Source organism: Columba livia, chromosome 1, assembly GCF_036013475.1.
Source record: "Columba livia isolate bColLiv1 breed racing homer chromosome 1, bColLiv1.pat.W.v2, whole genome shotgun sequence".
Lineage (NCBI taxonomy): Eukaryota > Metazoa > Chordata > Aves > Columbiformes > Columbidae > Columba > Columba livia.
The window spans coordinates 129,621,539-129,641,244 of NC_088602.1; the positions used below are offsets into that span (position 1 = coordinate 129,621,539).

The window sequence follows — 19,706 nt, forward strand, 5'->3', positions numbered from 1 at the left end:
GTAACTCTATACTCATCTGGCTACTGCTAACTATAACTTAAGACTCTTACAAATTATACATGTGCAAATACTGGATAAATAAAGACATGGTGTATTTAGATATGAATTTTAATTGCCCTGCATTCTCGTAAATATAGGTTGGAAATTATTGATAGAATGCTGCTGAGGAGAAGGGGTAAATTAATTCTGTTTGGTGTAAAAAAAGGCTCAAGCGTCAGTTTCTGAATTGGTCAGCTCTGATGAAATAACTCTAGTTTACTCCAGAGCATGAGATCAGAATTGGAACCTAATTTATTTGTGTAACTTCCTGATTCTTAGCCTTACCCAGAAAGTTACTGTGCTATCCCAGCATAAGTATCTGCAGGTAGAGGTTAGCTTGTACTCTATTCTACATAGAAGACAGAATGGTCACTACTCTGTTGAGAAGACCAGGTTAAGAATCCATAGCCTGCAGGAACACATGAAAGTTCTAAAATTCCTTCCATGTGAAGGAATTCTCCTCATGTGGCACTAGTCTCATGACTAAGGCTGTCCACATGAACAGCAGTGGTAGGACTGGGTCCATGAATCTAAGAGTGTTCTCATCACAAAGACTCGGTTCTAATTTTCCCTTTCACTTTTTCCTAGTAACAAGCACAGCATTAAGCATGCCCATATGCAAAAAGGAAAGGCATTGCTTCAGTCTGCAGAACCTTTAGTGCAGGATGTCAAACTCATTCTCACCAGGTGCCACATCAGCCTCACTGTTGCCTTCAGAGGGCCAAGTGTAATTTTAGGACTGTATACACCCAAGCTTTAGTGGAAACAGCAAAAAGGAACAGAAATAGAAACTCTGTGTGCACATATGCATGCACTGAGGGCAACGTAAGATGGTTGTGTCTGAAAACAGCCTGAGCAATTTAAAATTGCAATACACACAAAATAAACAGCTATTTAGGCTACATAAAATATGTCTGGAGAGTGAGAGATCAGGTAGCAAAATGGGTTGGCTTCTCTGGAATAAAAAGTTATAAAAGCTGCATTAAATGAAGTGCGAATCTGGTGTGTTCTTTAGAAGGTCTTTGAAAGTAATTGGGTTTAACAAGACAGACAAAATTTTTCAAACTTCCCTATTCAGGGTTTATATTTAATTCTATATGGCTTGGCACCTTTTGTCCATACACTGAATGGTGCTTTGCCATGTGATGGCACTTTGGGAGCAAACCAGGTAATAACTACATAGGCAGAATCCACTCTCCTTTCCAGAATCTGTCCCTAATTTCACAAATTGATCACTAAAATAAGAGAAAACTGTCAACGAAAGGCAGGAAGAAGGGAGACTTTTGTTCTAGGTAACAATATGGAAGCAGGAAAAATTGAGGCTACATTTCTCTTTTAAATTTAATTTGCTTTTGCACATGGTGCATTTCTTTGATCCTGAAAATATTTGTGAATTCAGATAATAATATTAGCCTAAGTAAACAATTGAGAACAAATAAAGCAATAATGTTTCATTATTAAAATGTTTTATTATGACACTTAAAGACGGCACATCCTATTCATATGAGATTCACAAAGGGATTTTTTTAGGGGTGTACAAAGCCAGCTAACTTAAGGTACCTACCAGATTAATCTGTGTTCCCTGTACATTAGTCAGCAGATGGAGTAGTGACTAGATACATTTCTAACAGATCAGTTAGAGCCCTGTGCTTCTGCAGTTATTTCAATTCCCAATTTAGATGCTCTGAATTGTTCTACAAAATCAATAAAATAAGGAATCAACCCCTGCATGCTATGTTACCATGACACTTTTCTAGAATGCTGGAGACTTGAGTAAAATTTCCTCATTTTTACTCTTCAGGAATTGGATATAACCCAAGTCTTGAGCCCTTCAAGGAACTTTAGCCACTAAGCCACAGGTGCTCTGGGGGTGGTGCATGCAGGGAATACAGCATCTTCTTTGTTGTGGAAGCAATTCCCCTTTTAATGATCTCTTAAATATATCGCAAGGGCATAGGAATTTTCCTGGTAAGTAAGAGTCCTCTGTTTAAATTCCAGTCCAAATCAGTCAGGGAGGGTAGTGGGACCAAAGTATCTTCAAACACCAGAGTCAATAACTGATCGCGGGAAAAGTGTACAAGTGTCCTTCTGAAGGTCTACTGCTTTCAGTAACATTGTCTGATAAAACTGAAAAGTATTTTCAAACTCAATAAAAGAGTTGTGTTTTCTTCTCTGATCCCATTGTATGTTAGAGAAATACAAATTGTTTTGGGTTGACCCAAAACTTATTCTCCATGTTAATTTTGATTTAGTTTCAGCACCAGTGGCTACAATAAAAATAAACCAGTTGTTCACAGAGATATAGAGAAATCTGCAATGAGAGAGTGGCAAAAACTCACAAAACCAAACAATAATGAAGAACATGTTACGTCCAGTTTAGAATAAAAAATACTCTTGGACTTTCTTGAATATCATCCCCTATCTAGCCACAGAGAAAGAACATAAAAAAAGAAATACATCTATTTTTATGCTCTCCCTTGTCCCACACTTTCCAGGAACAGTTTAAAGCTCCTGCAGGTCACACACCACTTTAAGATTACACAGTTTAATGCTACTTAAAACAGAAACTGCCTTCCCTGCACAAACACACACACACAAAAGGCAACATTCTTGTTTATCAGAGAACATAGCATAATAGTAAATAAACTCATTGACCTATATGCTCAAATATCCAGTTCTTTGAGAAATTTCTGCTGTTATGATTCACCTGTGTGAAGCCTTATTTCAAAGGACCTGCAGTATTTTCCCCAAAAAGGTACTATTGCTCAGAGAGATCCAGCCATACAAGTGAGGCACTTGTCTGTGAGCTCTGGTGAGTCCCATGTTCTTCTCCCATAATCTCGACCCATGAGATTTAGGACAAGCCATTCCTCATGAGACTTTTCTCTTGCTCCACTGCAGCTTCAGTGAACTCCCTAATCACATTCCTTTCTCCCAGCTTCTCCTGAAGTAAAGCAAGAGGCACCTATGCCACTCATGTTCCATCTTTGGAAACACTGCTCTTTTTTTCTCATTTTTCTACTCTTTTCTCCACCTGAAAATCTCCCTTTGCTTTCTTAAGTGACTTTCCCTGTCACTCTTTTCAATAGTCCTCCCCACAGTCTTTTCTTTCAGCATTCTCAGATTTAACTCTACCAATTCTCTCCCTCCAAAAAAAAAAGAAAAAAAAAAGAAAAAAAAAAAAAAGAAAACTCAAATCCCAAACAACACCCTCATAATTTTCAGGTACTTCCTTCTGTGAAAACAGGAAAACATGGCAGAAGAGGGCCCTGGCAGGAAGCTGAGGTCTCGTTATCTAGAAACCATAGCTACACTTGTTTCCCTGTTATTTAATCGGACAGAAATATTTGCAATATTTAGTCTTAACAATCTCAGATACTCCATTCTTCCTTTCACTGCTCCCCTAAAACACCCAGAATTTAATGTTGTTTAATGTTGTTACTTTTCTCCTCACATTAATACTGTTAGTTCTCCACACTTAAAAAATATATATGTGTATATTATTTTATTTTATTTTTTTTTAAAGTGAATGTGTTTTGGGGCCGACTACTGTCACATCTGTATGTATGTGTGCAACTGACAATACAGGTAATTTGCTCAGTTCTTGTCAGAAAAGAGGGTCTGGCCCTTTCTCCTTTCCCTACCATTTAATTTTACTTCTCAGCCTTCAGATATATTCTTTCCCTGAAGCTGGCGATACTGCTTGTACCAATGCTACCTGTCCATCTTTTACATAAGTGTAGTAGTTTTACCTAGTCTGATTAGCACTGCCTTCACCATCACAGCATGTTAGGGTGACCATTTCCCTCTTTGTCCAAAATAAGACAGCTAGTGCAATAGGAGAGAGGAAGGAGGGAAAAACACCAACCCCAAATTCAAAACCAACCAGACAATCAAATAAGAGACCCCACCAAAGTCAGACATTCACTGAGATTTTAATCTTTCATTTATCTCCATGCTCACATAATCCTAGCCAAGTAAGCTGACTAGCTGGGAAGGGCATCAGAAAAGAAGTGCAGTGGCATTTTAGAGGCAACCTTAATTATGATTCACTTGAGATAAAGAGTCAAGCAGCAACTCAACATTTTTACCATCAGCAAACCTGATTCAGGGCTGTTTCTCTTGTTAGTTAGGTTATCTTCAGCTAGCATGATACCATTCAAACAAGAAATACACAGTAGCAGGCAACACCACATCTCAACCTCACTGTCACCATCCCTGTAAATCTAAATTATCTTCTATCCATCATTTGCTCAGTCCTAAAGCAATTCATGCCACAAGACAGCCTAAGAACTATTCTTTATGCAGTGAATGTAAAAACTGGACCCTATCTGCCCTCTGCAACAGGGATGTGTATCGTGGGATGTCTCATGCATCTTTCTGCACTGTCTTTCGTGCAGTGTCAACCACAGTCTCTCGACCTGCTTATTCAGCTGATAATCCTGACACTTTTATTGTTGCTCAACCTAAAACATTTTATATTTTTGTTATAATTAAGAGCTGTATTTTGATCAAATCCCTGCTTAACTATGCCCATTTTGTTGCTGTTTTTGAAATCTGAAGGAAATCTGGTAAATCATTACTTTTCCACTTATTTTATACAAAGATAACATTTGTCCACTGTGCAGTTAGCTGAAATTAACATTCAATGAGTGGTGGCATATAATATTGTTCTGGTTTCGGCTGGCATAGTGTTAATTTTCTTTCTAGTAGCTGTGTTTTGGATTTAGTATGAGAAGAATGTTGATACAACACTGGTGTTTTGGTTATTGCCAAGTGGTCAAGAACTTTTTTGGCTTCCCATACTCTACCAGATGTACAAGAAGCTGTGAGGGAGCAAAGCCAGGACAGACAGTTCAAGCTGGCCAAAGTGGTATTCCTTACCATATAATGTCATGCTCAGTATATAAACTGGAGTTGGTCGGGGGGCAAATACCGCTGCTCAGGAATGAATGAGTTATAGGTGCCACATGCGGTGAGCAATTGCATTGTGCACCACTTGTTTTGTATATTCTATCATTATTATTTTTATTACTATTTTCTCTTCCTTTGCTGTCCTGTTCTGTACTGTTCTGATTCCAACTCACAAGTTTTTTTTTTCCCTTTCTGATTCTCTCCCCCACCCCACTTTGCAGGGGGATGAGCTACATGGTCCTAGTTGCTGCCTGGGGTTAAACCCCCATAGTCCTTTTTGACACCCAATGTGGGACAAGAAGGGTTTGAGATAATAACATTAACTAGAACAAACTAAGAGGTTTATATCTGTTAACAGTTGTGGGTCATTACATTGATTCATCTGTTCTCAATGTTAGTTTATTTGATCTGCACTATGCTCTTGTTTTTGTGGTACATGTTAAAAATTGGTGTTGGGTTTTGCAGCTTGCTGTGCTCTGCAATGATTAGTGACATTTTGCTTGGGTTATTAGAACATCGACCTCGAGCTTAACCTGGTATTTGAGCTTTGTACTGAAGCCATTACTGTACTTCAGGTACTGACTTGTGGAGACAAGTAGTAATTATACTTCTTCCTCTGAAATGCTTTTTATGGAGGAAATACAGAATGGCATTTTTGCTACCTTCTTCTATGATGTTTCCTCCTTCAGTACAATAACTTGTCAGTACCTTGAACATCCTTGGGTAGTTAAAATACTTCTATTGGTATCTCTTTGGAATATTGTCTCAGTTTTGTCTGAGGTTAGCAAGGAATTTAAGAGTATCATCCAGAGATCTGCCATAGGGCTGGATATTTATGAGTTGCAGGGTGTATGGAATAGCATGGGCAAATGCCTAGGATAGTGGGCACCTCCAGTGTTTTGGAACTTCACCCATTAACAAGTTCAGACTCCTGAAAAACTAGTAGGACACTTAGAAGAAGTATGCTGTCATCCTGGCAATTCCAGAGAGACACAAATCACTGCAGTGTGCTGGGGCCAGGCCCATAACTACTGAGCCCTGTTTAACACTATTCAGTACCCTCAAAGGGAAGAGAGTGTCTCTTACAATGTGACAAGCGCAGCAGTTACTCCAAACCCTGTGACAGGCACCTGCTGCTACTCAGTCTTCAGTGACAGGCACTGCAGTCACTCAGAATCCAGTGACAGGCACTGCAGATGAGCCAGAGGACCAATCTGTACCAGTATCAGTCACCCCTATGCAAGAGAAGAAAGCCTGGAAGCAAAAGTCAGCTTGTTTAGTAAGGGAAGATGAAAAAGCAGGGCCATCACAAGAAGAGGAGGAGGAAGAAAGCAAGATGGTAACCACCTGTTCACTATCCATGGGTGAGATGTGTAACCCAGGGAAGTGGATTAATGTGGAGAGAGGTATCCAGTACCTGAGGGAAATAGCCATATTGGAGGTGATTTGTAGTGACCTAGACAACACACAGTTGCCCAAAGACCCAGATGAAGCCCGGTGCAAACAACCCATGTGGCTGAAGGCTGAACACACTATCATCGTATGTCAACTCTTTGGCAGTACTGACCTGGAGAGACGGAGCAGCACCAGTGGTGGATGATGTGGTTGGCCAACTCTGGCAGTACAAAGGAAATCTCTCTTACTCCCTCATATCAGCTGTGGATAATCTACAGGACATGATAGCCGAGAAACTGTGCTAGGAGTTCCAGCAATTCAAAGAGGGTATGTCCTACTCCTCACCTGTATGGACTCAACTACTAGGAATAAGGATTTTTTTGATCAAGAAAGAGGATATAGAGGGTACACACTATGGGACACCTGTGGTTTTAGTTGCATGACCACAGACAGGATATGAAGAAGAAGGACCTAGGGACTTCAACCCTAGAGGCACCGGTACATGAATTGCAAGGAAAAACAATCACAAATAAAGGTTCTTTCAGGAAAATTGCCTCTCCAGTCTCCAGTGGGCTGTTCCTCAGCAGAGTAAAAGGGCTGAGTTGCTCATTCAAGCAACTTCCTTGAGTGAGAAGGGCTGATCTCACTTCTGATGCTATGGAAGAAACTTCTGATTCATATTCACAAGAAGTGAGTAACAAGGATGAAATTTGAACCCATGTGTGCCACACAAAACCATTCAGCAGTAATGAATACTATGATCAGGACTAGAGAAGCCTTACATCCAGCCAGGTCAAGGAAAGGGACAATTGGGTTTATTGGACTATGTGGATTCAATGGCTTGGCACATCAGACCCACAGGATTGTAAGTCTCTATTAGACAGCAGTGCACAGTATACCCTAATGACATCAAGCTATAGAGAGCAGAAACCATCTGTATTTCTGGAGTGACAGGGAGATCCCAGCAGCTAACTGTATTGGAGGCTGAAGTGAGCCTAACTGGGAAGGACTGGCAAAAGCTCCCTATTGTGACTGACCCAGAGGCTCCATGCATCCTTGCCATAGACTGCCTCAGGAGAGGGTATTTCAAGGATCCAAAAGCATATTGGTGGAATTTTGGTATAGCTGCTGTGCAGACAGAGGAGATTAAACAGCTGTCTACTTTGCCTGGTCTCTCAGAGGACCCTTCTCTTGTAGGGCAATACAGCAAAAGTTTTTGAGAAACGGAAGAAAATAGTCCAAATCCTTTTGAAACTGTTTTTGCCATAAAACAAAGTAATGTCAAGGGACATGCACAGGAGATCCAGTTTTTAGGAATACCATGGCAAGACAGACATTGTCATATCCCAATGGATATGATAAAATAACAGTTATGTCTCTATCAACTAGTAAACAGGAAACACAAGCTTTCTCAGGCGTTGTGTGTTTTTGGAGAATGCACATTCCAAATTACAGTCTGACTGTAAGCCTTCTCTATTGAGTGACCGAGAAGAATTATTTTAAATGGGGCCCTGAACAATGACAAGCCTGAACAAATTAAACGGGATTGTTCATGCAGTAGCCCTTGGGCCAGTCCAGTCAAGACAAGTTGTTTTACACTGCAGCTGGGGAGAATGGCCCTACCAGGAGCCTCTGGCAGAAAGCACTAGGGGAGACTTGAGGTCAAGCCCTAGGATTTTGGAGATGGGGATACAGAGGATATGAGTCCAATTATATTCCAACTGAAAATGAGATTTGGCAGCATTTGAAGGGATTTGAGCTGCTTGAGTAGTGATTGGTACTGAAGCACAGCTCCTCCTGGCACCCTAACTGCTGGTGCTGAACTTGATATTCAAAGGGAAGGTCTTGTCTACTCATCATGCAACTGATGCTAGAGGGAGTAAGTGGATGGCACATATCACACAATGGGCTTGAATGGGAAACCCAAATCACCCAGTAATCTTGCAAGTGACCATGGACTGGCCAGAAGGCAAAGATTTCAGAATATCACCAGAAGAAGAGGTTACGCTCGCTGAAGAGGCCTCACTAAATAATAAACTACCAGAGAATGTGAAGTGATATGCCTTGTTCACTGATGGGTCCTGTCTTATTGTAGGAAAGCATCAGAGGTGGAAAGTGGCTGTATGGAGTTCTGTATGACAAATTGCAGAAGCTGCTGAAGGAGAGGGTGAATAGACTCAGTCTGGAGAGGTGAAAGCCATCCATCTGCTTTAGATATTGCTCAACAAGAAAAATGGCCAGTACTTTGTACTGATTAATGGATGGTGGCAAATGCTCTGTGGTGGTGGCTAGATCAATGAAAGTAGATCAGTTGGCAACGGAGGTAAATCCATCTGGGCTGCTGAATTATAGCAAAATATTGCTGCTCAGATAGAGAACTTGGTTTTAGGAGTACACCACGCAGATGATCACCTACCTGAGTCCAACCACTGAAGAACATCACAGCAACCAACAGGTGGATCAGGCTGCTGAGACTGAAGGGGATCAGGTAGATAAAGACTGGCAACAAAAGGGTAACTTATTTATAGCTTGGTGGGCCCATCAAGGAATGGATGTGACACAGAGATGGGCTCGTGAGCAAGGGATGGACTTAACCATGGACACTATTGCACAAGTTATCCATTAATTTGAATTATACACTGCAATCAAACAAGCCAAGTGATTAAAACCTCTGTGGTATGGAGGATGATGGCTAAAATATAAATATGGGGAGGCCTGTAAGATTTATTATATTACCCTCCCACAAACCAAACATGGCAAGTGCTATGTGCTTACAGTGGTGGAAGCAACCATCAGATAGCTGGAAACATATCCCATGCCCTGTGCCACATGCCCCCAGAATACTATCCTGGGCCTTGAAAAGCAAGTCCTATGGTGAAATGATACCCCAGAAAGAACTGAGTCAAACAACGGAACTCATTTCTGGAACAACCTCATAGACACCTGGGCTAAAGACCATTGCATTGAGTGAGTATATCACATGCCCTTTCACGCACCAGCCTCCAGGAAAATCAAACAGTACAATGGACTGTTAAAAAATACACTCAGAGCAATGGGTGGTGGGACTATCAAACACTGCAATACACATTTAGCAAAAGCCACGTTCTTAGCCAACACTAGGAAATCTAGGCCCTGTCTAATCAAAAGTTTCACATGCTGTAGAAGAGGATGAAGTCTTTGTAGTGCACATAAAAAATGTTAGGGAAGATGGTCTGGGTTACTCCTGCCTTGGGCAAAGGCAAACCCATCCATGGGATTGCTTTTGCTCAAGGACCTGGATGCACTTGGTGGGTAATGCAAAAAGAAGGGCGAGTCTGAAGTGTACCTCAAGAGGATTTGATTCTAGGTGAGAACAGCCAATGATTTGAATCGTATGATGTTCTAATTGCTTCATAATACTGTATGTTATCTCTATCAACCATAGTTGCTATATGCTGTATCAGTAGTATTATAGAAAGAATCACACAGATTAATGAAGAATGAACTTTGATGAAACAGAGTAAAGTGCAGTGATGATGGAACCAGGCTTCAGCAACTAGTGCCCAGCAACTTCCTTGAGATCAACATCTTCAGCCACAGTCATGGCCATGGACTGCACCAGATACACCAACTACAGGCTTTGGATGCAGCAGTGACCTTACCTGAGATCACTTTGGTGCCCAGTAACCCCACGGAACGCACCACCTCTCCTGTCCTGAGTGACCACTACCACAGATGGAGCCCAAAGTCATGGATTAAATTAACTCAATGGACATTTTACAAACGTTGCATGGAAGTGGTCCATAGACCAAGGGAGTGATATATGTGTATTATATCAAAGGATGGGAAGGGTAATACTGGGTAATGAGAATATATTGGATAGTGTGAGAACTGAGCATGATGTAAATGGTATGGAATAAGGTGTGGATACTTTCCTGGTTTTGGCTAGGATAGAGTTTATTTTCTTTCTAGTAGCTGTGTTTTGGACGTAGTATGAGAAGAATGCTGATAAAACACTAGTGTTTTGGTTATTGCCAAGTAGTCAAGAATTTTTTTGGCTTTCCATGCTCTACCAGATGCACAAGAAGCTGTGAGGGAGGAAAGCCAGGATAGACAGTCCAAGCTGGCCAAAGGGGTATTCTTTACCATATGACGTCATGCTCAGTATGCAAACTGGAGTTGGCCAGAGGCAAATACCCTAATACTGTTGCTCAGGCACGAATGGGTTATCAGTGCCATGGGTGGCGAGCAATCGCATTGTGCATCAATTATTTTGTATATTCTATTATTGTTATTATTATTATTATTACTATTTTCTTTTCCTTTGATGTCCCATTAAAATGTTCTGATCTCAACCTGCAAGTTTGGGTTTTTTTCCCTTTCTGATTCTCTCCCCCATCCCACTTTGTGGAAGGCAGGGGGGTGAGCAAGCAGCTGCATGGTCCTAGTTGCTGGCTGGTGTTAAACAATGACAAATCTAAGAATATATAGTAGCGACAATATGATTCAAAGAGATCACCAAAACAGGATCAAGGTAGTTTCAAAATGAAATTAATATAACTCCCCATATTTGTCTCATCTTTCATAGTAAAAGAAGTATGTTTCTGTTCTTAAAAAAAATTACTGCAAGAGTGACCACCACTTTATCCAACACATCTGTTCAATATTTCTGAGACATTTCCACTAACTTCTCTGCTTTTGATTCCACTTTACCCTGCAGAGCCAAAACAGTTCAGAGAGACAGAGCTAGATACATTTTGTGTGCCTCATCATTGGACTTAATTCACAATTTCCCTAGTGCAACACCACTAAAAAAACACCAAGAATTACAGAAATTTGCAGCTATCACCCACCCATACAGTTTAGCTTGTCAAAGCAAATTTTGCAGGCTACTATGGAAATCTGCCAGAAGACTCCAGAAATTCTTATTCCTAGTATGCTTTTTTCTTCTTCTTTTGTAGGGGAAAAATAGAATATGCTGTTCCAGCTTTAAATGACCACTTAGAAGCATGCGTCACTTTCAAGCACTAGTGACTCAGGGTGCCATTGCAATGTAGTAGAATATTTTTCGTCATGGTTAAGTTATTCTTGAACAATATTGCTAATCAGACAGGCCAAAACTATGGCTTGCTTAATTCATAGAATCATAGAATCATTTCAGCTGGAAGAGACCTTCAGTATCATTGAGTCCAACCATAGCCTAACTCTAGAACTAAACCATGTCCCTAAGAACCTCGTCTAAATGCCTTTTAAAACACCTCCAGGGATGGTGACTCCACCACTTCCCTGGGCAGCCAGTTCCAATGCCTGACAACCCTTTCCATGAAGAATTTTTTCCTAATATCCAATCTAAACCTCCCCTGGTGCAACTTGAGGTCATTTCCTCTTGTCCTATCACTTGCTACCAACACCCCCCCCCATGCTACAACCTCCTTTCAGGCAGTTGTAGACAGTAAGAAGGTCTCCCCTCAGCCTCCTTTCTTCCAGGCTAAACAACCTCAGTTCCCTCAGCTGCTCCTCATACAACTCATGCTCCAGACCCCTCGCTAGCTTCATCACCCTCCTCTGAACTCTCTCCAGCAGCTCAATGTCTTTCTTATGATGAGGGGCCCAAACCTGAACACAGTATTCAAGGTGAGGCCTCACCAGTGCCAAGTACAGTGGCACAATCACTTCTCTAGTCCTGCTGGCCACACTATTCCTGATACAAGCCAGGATGCTGTTGGCCTTTTTGATCAACTGGGCACACTTCTGGCTCTTACTCAGCCGGCTGTCAACCAACACCCCCAGATCCTTTTCCCCTAGGCAGCTTCCCAGCCATTTTTCCCCAAGCCTGTAGCTCTGCCCGGGGTTGTTGTGATCCAAGTGACCCATTTCACCGTAAGTTTGCTAAGTCTCAGAAACACATATGTGGTCCGTGCAAAGACCTCAGTAACTGAAATATGGCTACATCTTTTGATGTCTGTTTTTCTAGACTTCTCTTAGATTATAGAATGTAATTGCTAAAAGAGTGCTCGATTGTGCTCTAAAGAGGCTAAAAGAGCCTTCTTCTAATGGACATTCTAGATTCTGCTCTCCATGTTTGCAGTGTGAATCTGAAGTAATGCTAGTGAGGTCAGTGAGATGATTCCTGGCTTACATTGGGAGCACAGAAGAAACTTGGATTTCTCCCTACAAAGCTCCTATTTCTCTGCATGCATGAGCAGTTTTGTTGTTAATACTGACTTTCTGAATAACAGAGAGAAAAATATTTTGCCCTGATAAGGACAATAAGGACAGTGAAGACAGATACACTCAGGAGGATATGAGAAGGTACACTGACAGGAAATGTTTCCCATAGCCTTATAATACAATTAATAGTATTTCAGACTTAATATCCTCACTATCATGACAACAAGTTTTGGAAACAACCCAGATAAAAGCAATACCTAGCAGGGAAAACTAGATCCATCTAAAAAAATTCAGTTTAAGCCTTGAACAGTGGGATTTAAATACTGATGGAAATAAGCAATCTTGGAGACTACATCACTGCTCCCAACTACTGCAATCAAGCCATAGTATGATGTACATTATTTGCTTCTGTCCAAGATTAAGATTGCTGCACTTAGTATTTGGAAGTGGTTGTCTGACACAGGACTAAAAAGCATTATCAGCAAAAAGCAGGCCTCTGCCATCCCTCACATATTTTGACTCCTTGGCACAGTAAAAGTACATTCCCTTCCAGAGGTGCTCAAACAAATCAGAGGTTGATTTTTATTAAAAACCTAACTCTGATAAATATGAGCATAATGGGTATTGAAAGGGAGATATAGGTCCCAGTTCTAAGACCTTTCGTTGTCAGGGACTGTCACCATGAGGAAAAATGTCAAAGCGTGTTTTTACCTGTATTTGCTCCAGCTCCTGCAGCCTCTTCCTGCTGTTCTCAATGACACATGCTCTTCTGTGAGTGGCCTCATATCACACTTTTTCAACTTAGTCAGATAACTGTATCATTTGCTGATGATTTGGTATATTCTAGTGTAGCATTGATTTCTTACATTGTTAAAGGGCTGCCAATTGTCTTTGTTGCTGATCATTAAATGAAATGCTTAAGTCCATTACTTAACATCTACTTTAGAATCACAGACATCTGCATTTAAATGTCTTTTTTCTTTCTCACCAAAACAGGAAGTAGATATTTATACAGTGAAGACTGAGGAATTGGCATTTACTTCTGCATTCTGCCTTCAAATTCAGCGTAATGATTACATTCATGCCTTGGTCACCTATTTTAATATCGAATTTACAAAGTGCCACAAGAAGATGGGATTTTCTACAGGTAATCTGTATTTCTTTAACTTGCATTTTGACTGTTGTCTGGTCAGTGGTACAGGAAGGTTTACTGTACCATAAGGTTTGAATTTCAGTTATAAAAATTATTGTCACTTTGGGGGAGGTAAGTGGGGTGGGGAAAGGACACCTGCTTAAGGAATTCTGTGGAAACAGAGGCAGGCTTTCACAATGGGAACCATCAGAGAGTGTGAGAAGGAGACTGACTGGTGGAGTAACTCCCTGGCATGCCAGCCAGAAAGGTCCCAGGGAGATACCCCTCAAAAGGTGATGGACCCCCCGCCCTGTCAGGCTGAGGGGGGAGACCTGAGACAGCCCCTGCCCTGTTGCTGTCAGGCAGAGGTAAGGGACCAAAATGATGAGGAGGGTTGGAAGCAAGTCCCAGGTCAGCATCATGGGCAACCCCTTTCCCTACCTGCCTTGCTTCCCCAGGTGCCCCTCCATAATAGTTTTGAGGCCCTGAATCTTGAAGGAGAGTTAGGTGAGGATGTGGTGGAAGGCCCACCTACGAGGTCACATAGAAAGAGGCAGTTGACACCACACCTCAAGACTCCCTCCAATAAGAAAGAAAGAAGGGTAGTTGTAGTAAGCAATTCTCTTCTGAGAGGGACAGAGGGCCCAATATGCAGAGTTGGTCCTCATCATAGGGAAGTGTGCAGTCTGCCTGGAGCCTGGATCAGGGATATCACCAGGGCACTCCCCAACCTGGTGCACTCGACAAACTACCACCCATTACTGATCTTCTAGACAGATGGGGAAGAAGTTGCATCCAGTAGTCTGAGGGGAATGAAGAAAGACTTCAAGACCCTGGGACGGTTGGTGAAAGAGTCTGGGATGCAAGTTATTTTTTCTTCCCTCCTTCAATTTTTGGGTGACGATGTGGGATGGAATAGAAGGGTCCAGTCCATAAATTGCTTGTCTATGAGAATGGTGCTACAGGCGGGGCTTTGGGTTCTTTGATAATGGCTTGTTTTATAAGTTTACAGTCCAGACAGTGATACATGGAAAAGGTTTATCTCACAAGGGCAAAAGGATGCTGGGACAGGAATTACCAGGGCTCATTTGGAGAGCTTTAAACTAGATTTGAAGGGGGATGGGGTTGTAGCTGGGCTTGCACCAGTGGAACAGCACTCTAGAATTGATAAAGACTGGGAGGCCTCCCATCCCCCTAGGGTGAAACCCGTGTGCTCAGCTAATTCCCTCAAATGCCGGTACATCAATGCACGCAGCATGTGGAATAAGCAGGAGGAGTTAAAAACCTTGTGTTTGGTCAGGAGATTATGATCTGGTGGCAGTTACGGAGACATGGTGGGACAGCTCACATGACTGGAATGTGTTCATGGATGGCTATGTCCTTCTCAGGAAAGACAGGCCAGCCAGGCGAGGTGGTGGAGTTCTTTATGTGAGAGAGCATCTAGACTGTATTGAGTACTGTCCAGGGGCAGATAAGGAGCAAGTTGAGAGTTGGTGGGTGAGAATTAAGGGGCAGGCTGGCAGGGGTGATACTGTTGTGGGTGTCTATTACAGGCCACCAGATTAGGATGAGGAATTTGATGAGGCCTTCTACAGGCAGCTGAGAGCGGCCTTGCAGTCACAGTCTCTGGTTGTTGTGGGGGATTTTAACTACCCTGATGTTTGCTGGAAGGCCAACTCAGCCAGTCATCCACAGTCCAGGAGGTTTCTCCAGTGCATTGATGATAATACCTTCCTGATGCAAATGGTGGATGAGCCAACTAGGAGAGGAGAACTGCTCGTTCTCATTCTCACTTAACAAGGAGGGTCTGGTAGAAGTGGTAAAGGTTGAGGACTGCCTTGACTGCAGTGACCATGAGATGGTGGAGTTCAGGATCTCATGTGGCAGGAACAGAATACCAAGCAGAATTGCAACCCTGGACTTCAGTAGGGCCAACTTTGGCCTTTTCAAGCAATTGCTAGGGGAAATCCCTTGGGACAGGGTACTTGAAGGTAAAGGTGCCCAAGATAGTTGGTTAACATTCAGGACTGCTACTTCCAAGCTCAAGATCAGAGCATCCCAGCAGGTAGGAAGCCAAGGAAGGAAGCCAGGAGACCTGCTTGGTTAAACAGGGAATTGCTTAGCAAACTCAAGTGGAAGAAGAGAGTCTACAGATCATGGAAGGAGGGGCTGTCCACTTGGGAAGAATATAAAGCTGTTGTCAGATGATGCAGGGAGGCAACTAGGAAAGCTAAGGCCTCCTTAGAATTAAACCTTGCTAGAGGCGTCAAGGACAACAGAAAGAGCTTCTTCAAGTAAATGGCAGTGTCGAGGGTTAAGATTGCGGGGTGACAATAAAACCCTGGCAGATGTATTGTTAACCCCCTCTCTCCCCCACACTTCCCCCTCCCTCTCCCCCCTTTTCACTAAGGAGAGGCGATTGGGAAGAAAAGAAACACAGAGTGAAGAGAGTTGGAAAAAAATTAAAGATGTTTTACTAATGCTACTAATAAGAATAGAGAAAATAATACAAAATATACAAAACCAATCTTGAAAGTCTCAGCAACTGCAGAGCCGGCAACCAAAGTTCTGGATTAGACTCTGCAGCCAACCGGAGCTGGATTCAGTCTGTCACTAGGCCTCAGTTCGCAGGGACAACTAGCAAGGTCCTCTTCTAATGGCGGCCATAAGGAGAAGGGAAAAGGGCAAAAAGGAAAAGCCACGAGATCCTCGTGATCTCCCACTTTATATGAAGTATTCACGTGAATGGAATGTTATACACAGTTGGTCAGTTTCTTGGTCTCTTTCTTCTCGTCGCCCCTCTCACGAGATGTCCATCCGTGCTTATCAATAAGTTTGCATTCCATTGCTAGGTTTACCAAAACATGTGTCTGGTTCTCCAGGAAAATGCAGTTAATATGAAGGCTTTAGCTGACAGGCAAATTCACTGAAAGAGATACTTGTTTTTAAGAAAACCAGGACATTCCACCCCTTATAATATGCCATTCACTGAATGCTTAAACCTTATCAATACAATCTATCAATACAATATAATTAATCACTACAACTATATATATATATATATATATATACATATGTACATATATACACAGGAGTAATTAATCAGTGGACCATCCTTTAAAAAGTTCATTAAGTTCATTTTGTCACGACAGTCTCCCAGGGCAGGAAAAAATACTACAAGTACATCTCATGACCACTGTTTGTGGGTTAAAGACATCAACTTCGAAGAAGTTGTCAGGCGCCACTCGAAGAAGCTGGCTCTGGTTTCATCATCACTGTCTTGATCTGAAAGACACTTATTAAATACTGTTAGTATGGCAATTCACATCATGAAGTTCAGTATTGAATATTTTCGCCTAAACTCAAATCCCCTTGAGGTACACACCAAACTTCTCCATCCTTAAGCATCACCCACCAGGTGCTGCCAGGTCCCTGGGCAAAAACAATCCCGCGAATGGGCTTGCCTTTGCCTGAGGCAGGAGTAACCCAGACTGCCTTTCCTAACATATTTTTCATGTGTACTACAGGGACTTTATCTCCTTCTACAGTCCATAGAATTTCTGATTGGGCAGGCCTTGCTCGATTGGTTGATCCCCTGGTGTTGACCAACCAAGTGGCTTTTGCTAAATGTGAATCCCAGTTTTTAAAGGTTCCACCACCAAGTGCCTTTAATGTAGTTTTTAGCAAACCATTGTACCTTTCAATTTTCCCAGAGGCTGGTGCATGATATGGAATATGATATACCCACTCAATACCATGTTCTTTGGCCCAATTGTCTATAAGACTGTTTTTGAAATGAGTACCATTGTCTGATTCAATTCTTTCTGGCGTACCATGTCGCCAAAGGACTTGCTTTTCAAGGCCCAAGATAGTATTTCGGGCTGTAGCATGAGGTACGGCATATGTTTCCAACCATCCAATGGCTGCTTCCACCATTGTAAGTACATAACGCTTACCTTGACGTGTTTGTGGAAGTGTAATATAATCAATCTGCCAAGCTTCTCCATACTTATACTTTAACCATCGCCCCCCATACCATACAGGCTTTAACCGTTTCGCTTGTTTGATTTCGGCGCAAGTCTCACATTCATGAATAACCTGTGAAATAGTATCCATAGTTAAATCCACCCCTCGATCGCGAGCCCATTTATATGTTGCATCTCTACCTTGATGCCCTGAAGCATCATGGGCCCACCGAGCTAGGAAAAGTTCACCTTTATGTTGCCAGTCCAAGTCCACCTCAGCTACTTTAATCTTAGCAGCTTGATCCGCTTGTTGGTTGTTTAGATGTTCCTTGGTGGCTCGATTTTTAGGCACATGAGCATCTACATGACGAACTTTCACAGGCAGGCTCTCTAGCCGAGCAGCAATGTCTTGCCACAGTGTGGCAGCCCAAATGGGTTTACCTCTGCGCTGCCAGTTGCTTTTCTTCCATTGCTGTAGCCACCCCCACAAGGCATTTGCTACCATCCATGAGTCAGTATAGAGATAAAGTATTGGCCACTTCTCTCGTTCAGCAATGTCCAAAGCCAGCTGGATGGCTTTCACTTCTGCAAATTGACTAGATTCACCTTGTCCTTCAGTGGCTTCTGTAACTTGTCGTGTGGGACTCCACACAGCAGCTTTCCACCTTCGATGTTTTCCTACAAGACGACAAGATCCATCTGTGAACAGTGCATACTGCTTATCAGTCTCTGAAAGAGTATTATACGGTGGTGCTTCTTCAGCACGTTTTACTTCCTCCTCATCTGGAGACATCCCAAAGTCTTTGCTTTCTGGCCAGTCTGTAATCACTTCTAAGATCCCTGGGCGATTGGGACTTCCAATTCGAGCTCGTTGCGTGATCAATGCAATCCATTTACTCCACGTAACTTCGGTTGCATGATGTGGAGAGGGAACCGTCCCTTTGAACATCCAGCTCAGCACCGGCAGTCGAGGTGCCAGGAGGAGCTGTGCTTCAGTACCGATCACTTCTGAAGCAGCTCGAACTCCTTCATATGCTGCTAGTATCTCTTTTTCAGTTGGAGTATAGTTGGCCTCAGATCCTTTGTATCCTCGACTCCAAAAACCTAAGGGTCGACCTCGGGTTTCTCCTGGTGCTTTCTGCCAGAGGCTCCAGGTAGGTCCATTATCTCCGGCTGCAGTGTAGAGCACATTTTTAACATCTAGTCCAGTCCGAACTGGTCCAAGGGCCACCGCATGAGTTATCTCACGCTTAATTTGTTCAAGGGCTTGTCGTTGTTCAGGGCCCCACTCAAACTGGTTCTTTTTACGAGTCACTCGATAGAGAGGGCTCACAATCTGGCTGTAGTCAGGAATATGCATTCTCCAAAAACCTACAACGCCCAAGAAAGTCTGTGTCTCCTTTTTATTAGTAGGTGGAGACATTGCTGCAATTTTGTTGATCACATCCATTGGGATCTGACGACGGCCATCTTGCCATTTTATTCCTAAAAACTGGATCTCTCGTGCAGGTCCGTTGACCTTGCTTCGTTTTATGGCAAAAGCAGCATCCAAAAGAATCTGAATTATTCTCTCACCTTTCTCGAAGACTTCTTTCGCTGTGTCACCCCATACGATGATGTCATCAATATATTGCAAGTGTTCTGGAGCTTTACCTTGCTCCAGCGTGGTCTGGATCAGTCCATGGCAGATGGTAGGACTGTGTTTCCACCCCCGGGGCAAGGAATTCCACGTGTACTGGATGCCTCTCGAGGTGAAAGCAAACTGCGGCCTGCACTCTGCTGCTACAGGAATAGAGAAAAATGCATTAGCAATGTCAATTGTAGCATACCACTTAGCTGCCTTTGACTCCAGCTCAAATTGCAGTTCTAGCATGTCAGGCACAGCAGCACTCAGTGGTGGTGTAACTTCATTCAGGCCACGATAGTCTACAGTTAGTCTCCACTCGTCACTAGACTTACGCACTGGCCAGACTGGGCTATTAAAAGGTGAGCGAGTCTTACTGATCACACCCTGGCTTTCCAATTGATGGATCAACTTCTGGATAGGAATCAAAGAGTCTCGGTTGGTGCGATATTGCCGACGATGCACTGCCGTGGTAGCAATTGGCACC

At 42.6% G+C, this 19,706-nt stretch overlaps 1 protein-coding gene across 4 annotated transcripts in view; it reads left to right on the forward strand.

The window, feature by feature from the left end:
* PRMT8 (protein arginine methyltransferase 8) overlaps window positions 1-19,706 on the forward strand; it is a 95,477-nt gene that overhangs the window by 65,032 nt on the left and 10,739 nt on the right. For all 4 annotated transcript variants that reach the window (XM_065029082.1, XM_005509771.4, XM_005509772.3 and 1 more), the window contains one exon: window positions 13,495-13,645. In XM_065029082.1, coding sequence (XP_064885154.1) covers window positions 13,495-13,645 — 151 coding nt within the window. The remainder of the gene's footprint in view (window positions 1-13,494; window positions 13,646-19,706) is intronic.